We start from the raw sequence: 6,000 nt of genomic DNA, 5'->3' as shown, positions 1-6,000 counted from the left end.
TGGTGGCACACACCTGTAGTCCCAGATACTCAGGAGGCTGAGGTGAGAGGATCACTTGAGCCCAGGGGTTCGAGACCAGCATGGGCAACAACACAAGACCCCATCTCCAAAAACGTCAACCAAACAAAAAACTGGAAGCAAAGAGTGTACAAAACAAAAACTTCAAAACTCAGGAAGAGTTAGGAGAACTTGGAAATAAGTTAATAGAATGGGATGAGAAAACGGTGGCTCTAAGTGAAAGGATGAGCAAATGAGAATATGAAAGAGAGTAGAACTGAGAGAGAGAGAAACAAACATTCCCAAGGAAGAGTGGTTTATTTCTACTAAGTGGGAAATTCCTCAGATAGAAGCAAGTCTCCTTGGTTAAGCAAATGGATGTTCTGTGACCAAAATGACTTTGTTCCCCCTAATCTGCCCATTCCACTCCCAATTTTTTAAAATTTATTTTCATTTTTCCTGAATACACACACAGTCTAGTTGGGAAGGTGTGGGCAGGCTCTGGAGGCGTGTGTTCAGAGGGGGTGTGTCTGTGGCATGAGGGCAGGAGCTGATCCACATGGTAGCAGAAAGGGACAGTCAAAAGAAAAAAAGATATTTGGTCAAACTTACCGACATTCTGCCTTGACCTCTACATTCTCAAATACAGAACCAGCCAGTGCTATGTGGTCTGGCAGAGAAAGAAGCCATGGTTGCCTCCATGTCTTGGGTGCTTGGAGCTTTTCCATGGTACCAAGAGGAACAGTTTAGTGCAGAACTCACCCTCCATAAAGGTGAGTACAAGAGGTGCACTCAGATAGAATACAATCAGGTTTTATTTAAGTTCTTTTTTATTTTCCTCCACACTGGCAAAAGTTCCGAGGGAGCCTAAAGTTTTGTAAACATTTTAACTATCCCTCTTACCCACCCCCCACTTTTGAATTTACAAAGCAAAGGAGAGTAGGAGCCCAAATTTTTAATGGTTTCCTCTCCCCTCATGCTATTTGATCCAAAAACTATATACAATTTTGTAGCAGTCTCTGTATAGTTATTATACATGTTTAGAAGGGAGGGAGGCAAGAAGGGATAGGGAGACTGGTGATCCAAAATAATAAAAATAGAAGCCAAATATAATACTCCAAACCCAAACTGCCCTCAGAGCAACTCCAGCCTTCTTCAGGCAACAATGACAGGAAGTAAAGGTGCTTTTCCAGGGGCTGCCCAGACCACAGCACCTCTCGCACAGGCACAGCTGCCCAATGACTCCAACCCAGTGTGAGTGGCAATTCCAGGTGATGTTCTGTAGGGGTCTGGTGGAGGCAGGAAGAGTATTTGTTTATAAATAGGGCTTGAGTACATTTCTACTTGAAGTGAAAGGTATTAGGAGGCCATGACCAGAAGCCAGGCCAGGCTTCCCACTCCCGTTTTTGCCCATCCCCTCCAGCCCACTGCATCCTCCTGCATAGTAGATTCCATGGATGAAGGTCTTAAAGATGGACAGGTTCTGTATGTTCTCTTTTCAGAAAAGGCAAGCAACTTGCCATCTCAGAATCTTTACACAAAACCTTTTCCAGGCTACAGCAAGACACACACGCAATGCTCTGAGGACCAGATGAAATTCCAGGCTTTTATCGGAAGCAAAAGTTTATCCCTATCCAAAAATGAAATTATACAAATTCATACATATGGTAAAGATCCTAGCTGCCTCTTAAACGAGACAAATTTTCAGCAGAAGGGCCCAAAACAAAATGGTCCTAGTCCTCTGAAGTAAAAATATTTATGGGAAAAATCAGTTTTTGTAAGAAAGAAAAATTAAGAATAGTCTCTCTCCCAGGCCATATGGTTTCCTTTGTCCAATCAGGTTGGAGTACGCCAGGGGAGATCAGCTTGCTCAGAAGTCACTATCTAACGAAGAAAAACACAAATCCTTTCAGAGAAAGGACGCTCAGAAAGAACAGGTAAGGAGTGTGTAACATCAAACCAATCCAACCTCATCTCAACCCCACTCAGGGCCTCTCTGATGCAATCCCAAAGTTAGCAGTGGCAATGCAACTTTTAGACCAGGAGAGCTCTGACTGCCTGTTGGATACTCGAGTCACAGTCCATGGGGTGTTTTGTTACTGGCCAGTGTCTGTTAACCATTAACTCTCTTCATGATTGCACCAGTTAGACCTCTTGCCCTGATAGGGGGAAAAAAAAGAAGAAGAAAAAAAATAGAAGAAAAAAAAGTGACAAGAGAAAGCAAGCAGCTAATGGCTGATCCCAACACACTTTCTGGGAGACAGTAGATGAAATCACAGCACAGTGAACACATGCTGCCTAAAATCAGCCTTGTTGGGGAGTAATCCCAACTGCCACCCGCAAGACACAGGGTCCAGTCCACTTATCTATAGTCTGAGATGTTCACCAACAAAAATGGATTAAAGAATCTTGGACACAAAGGGCCAGAAGAAAAAGCCTGAGATGATCGGTTCTGTGATTTGTTGCAGAGTGATAAAAAGAGTAAATGGTGAGTAAGTGTTGTGTCCAAAGGTGGAGACTCCATAGTCGGCAGACAGGAGAGGGATGGCCAGTCCACTGGCAGGTGCTCAGTAGTCATCCAACGTCTCGATTTCACCCATGTTGAGTCGCTCCGATGATGCATTGACTGAAAATCCTGCAAAAAAAAAAAAAAAAAAAAAAACAAACAAACAAACAAACAAAAAACTGGCTATGAGTGACCACACTCAGGCAACCAAGTTGCTCAAATTCTAGGCAGTGAGCTGGAATGTAAGTCTGTGTTCGTCTGTCCAGGCTGGAGTGCAGTGGCATGATCTCAGCTCACTGTAACCTCCACCTCCTGGTTTCAAGCAATTCTCATGCCTTACCTCCCAAGTAGCTGGATTACAGGCACATGCCACCATGCCCGGCTCATTTTTTTGTATTTTTAGTAGAGATAGGGTTTCACCATGTTAGCCAGTCTGGTCTTGAACTCCTGACCTCAAATGATCCACCTGCCTCGGCCTCCCAAAGTACTGGGATTACAGGCGTGAGCCACCACGCCTGGCCAGTCTTTTGTTTTTGAGCATACCAAGAAGTATAAGACAAAATAAAGATAAAGGTCACAGCAGTAGCTTTCTGTTCTTCCAATGAGAGAAATTCTTTATTTTCTTAGGGTTCTGATATAACTTAAATTAGGAAGGAAAATAAAACAAAATAACATCGCACCAATTAAAAAGAACTGCAGGCCAGGCGCGGTGGCTCATGCCTTAATCCCAGCACTCTGGGAGGCTGAGGCAGGCGGATCACGAGGTCAGGAGATTAAGACCATCCTGGCTAACACGGTGAAACCCCGTCTCTACTAAAAATACGAAGAAAATTAGCTGGGTGTGGTGGTGGGTGCCTGTAGTCCCAGCTACTCGGGAGGCTGAGGCAGAATAATTGCTTGAACCTGGGCGACAGAGCTTGCAGTGAGCCAGGATCACGCCACTGCACTCCAGTCTGGGCGACAGAGCGAGACTCTGTCTCAAAACAAAAAAACCCCTGCAAACCACTGCTTTAGAGAATCAGAGAAAATAATAGGATGTGAGTATGTATCAAGGACAGGCTGGGCTGGCCCTGGGGGAAAGTTCATGCAGGAGGTCTACCTTAAAAGAAATGGGAGTGGGCAGGCGGGTTACCATGGAGGGTTGTACACACTAAGTTCTTGTAACTACTTGACCAATATAACTTTGAAATCTGAGTGGGATTAATATCCTTTTAAACCTCAACCCACTTTAATGGGAATACTTCTTCCCACCAGTCAAAAACTTCATGAAAGTTCTGGCCCAGAGCTTTTGATACTCAGGGTGAGAGGCTCCAGGGAAGACACACTATAAGATCCTTAGAGTCCTCGCATATTCTCTTTCCCAGAGTAGACAGAGCAAGAAGACTAAAGTACTCTAACTCGATCTACTGTAAATATATCTGCAAAGGAAAGGATTTCAGTTAGTAATATCTGATTAACCAAAATAGAATTTGGTTTAGAAAAAGCAGTACTAGCATACCCATTGAAGGCAATAAGCAGTACTCACAAACACAACAGACATTTGAAAACCTAATGCTGGCTGGGCGCGGTGGGTGGATTACTTGAGGCCAGGAGTTCGAGATCAGACTGGCCAACATGGCAAAAACCTGTCTCTACTCAAAATACAAAAAATTAGCTGGGAGTGATGCTGCATGCCTGAAATCCCAGCAGGGAAGCTGAGGCACGAGAATCGCTTGAACCCAGGAGAGAACACATCACTGCACTCCAGCCTGGGCAACAGAGTGAGACCTTGTCTCAAAAAAAAGAAAAGAAAAAAAGAAAATCTAATGCCGAATGCCCAATGGTCACATGTATGTAATTTTTCCAAAACTTCTATAATTGAAGGTTGATAAAAAATTATGATGAACAATGCCTCTTTAAACTGAGTGACTCCCCAAAAATGTTCCAGTTCCTCTACCTTGAATAAAATCCCAAATTGTTTTAGCTATTTGAATACCAAAAAGTAAACAGGCAATGTCCTTATTCTAAAAGCAGTTCTGTTAATATTAGCTGGGTTTTCTGCAGCCTCTTGTTTTTTAAAATTCAAGTTTTCAAATAAATACACATTTGAAATGTAACAGTAACAAACAAAAATGCCTTACATAAAAATACCTTAATTAACTGACTCAAAAATATCATGATTCAAAAAAACAAACATGCCTATTTATCAACCAAAAAAGTTGTGGTACAAATTGCTTACAAGACCAAATACAGGGAGAGGCTAGGATTCCAAACCCCATCCTGAGTTTGACCCCATCAACTGTGTTCCAATAACACAGTCTTTTTCTTCCCCCTTGAAAATAATGAAAGCCTTAGTGTTTATATATATATGTATTTTTAAAGACAGGGTCTCACTCTGTCACCCAGGCTGGAGTGCAGCGGTGCGATCTTGGCTCACTGCAACTTCCATCTCCCTGGCTGAAGCGATCCTCCCACCTCAGCCTCCCCAGTAGCTGGGACTACAAGCATGTGCCACCACACCCAAGTCATTTTTGTAATTTCTGTAGAGACAGGGTTTCGGCATGTAGCCCAGGCTGGTCCCCAACTCCTGGATTCAAGCAATCTGCCCAAGTTGGCCTCCCAAAGTGCTGGGATTACAGGCGTGAGCCACCGTGCCTGGCCCTAATATTTATGTTTTTAAAGTAACAGTTAATTAGGCAAGCACAAGAACCTAAAGGCGAAACAGTCTGTAAAATAAAATATTACTCTATTCTGAGGCAGGCTTTTCATTGACTTCATGTATATCTTAAAAACAGATAAAATGTGATAAAAGGCAATAATGAACTACATGCAAAAGAAGTAGAAGTATAATTTAAAAGCTAAATTAATTTTACTCATGCAAAGACAGGAAGGGAAAAGTCTGTGGCCAAAAAAAGTTGATTAATATGTTAATTATCAGTCTAGGCTTTTAGCAAACAGACATATTCTCATTCAACTGTCATTTAAAAAACTGGCAAGGTATGCATTCATCCTTTGGCTGAATGCCATTCTTTATCAAATTCAGCCATTTGATGTAAGGGAAAGTTCTGGGTACCATGAAACCCAAGGCAACACAAACAAGGATTCAATCCACTATGCCTGGCTCTAAAGATGATATTCTGTGAGGTTCAGAGCAGTCTCACTCACATGAGTTCTTTAAGATTTGTGAAGGTGTCCTTATAAGGAAAGTCTGGGGGAAACTGTATTGTGTGTTTATCACATCCGAGTGCAGGCTGCTGATTCACAATGACCACCAGAAGAGCTCTAAAAAGAGGAAGCCAGCCGGGCGTGGTGGCTCACCCTTGTAATCCCAGCACTTTGGGGGGCCAAGGTGGGCAGATCATGAGGTCAGAAGATCAAGACCATCCTAGTCAACATGGTGAAACCCCGTCTCTACAAAAATACAAAAATTAGCTGGCGTGGTGGCATGCACCTGTAGTCCCAGCTACTTGGGAGGCTGAGGCAGGAGAAATCACTTGAACCCAGGAGGGGGAGTTTGC

The 6,000-nt window shown here is 43.1% G+C and overlaps 1 protein-coding gene across 8 annotated transcripts in view; it reads right to left on the bottom strand.

Annotated features, from left to right (window-relative positions):
* Positions 1-794: 794 nt before the first annotated feature.
* The window catches only part of GIGYF2 (GRB10 interacting GYF protein 2), a 164,361-nt gene continuing 159,155 nt past the window's right edge, over positions 795-6,000 (bottom strand). For 6 of the 8 annotated variants that reach the window (XM_007966672.3, XM_007966675.3, XM_007966674.3 and 3 more), the window contains one exon: positions 1,590-2,632. In XM_007966672.3, the coding sequence (XP_007964863.3) occupies positions 2,565-2,632 (68 nt within the window). In that variant the 3' untranslated portion in view covers positions 1,590-2,564. Of the gene's footprint in view, positions 2,633-6,000 lie in introns of all 8 variants that reach the window. The other 2 variants (XM_007966669.3, XM_007966676.3) reach the window with 1 other exon arrangement.

Source organism: Chlorocebus sabaeus, chromosome 10, assembly GCF_047675955.1.
Source record: "Chlorocebus sabaeus isolate Y175 chromosome 10, mChlSab1.0.hap1, whole genome shotgun sequence".
Taxonomy (NCBI): domain Eukaryota; kingdom Metazoa; phylum Chordata; class Mammalia; order Primates; family Cercopithecidae; genus Chlorocebus; species Chlorocebus sabaeus.
Note: the sequence above shows the minus strand (reverse complement) of the source record. Positions and strands in the feature narration are given on the sequence as shown.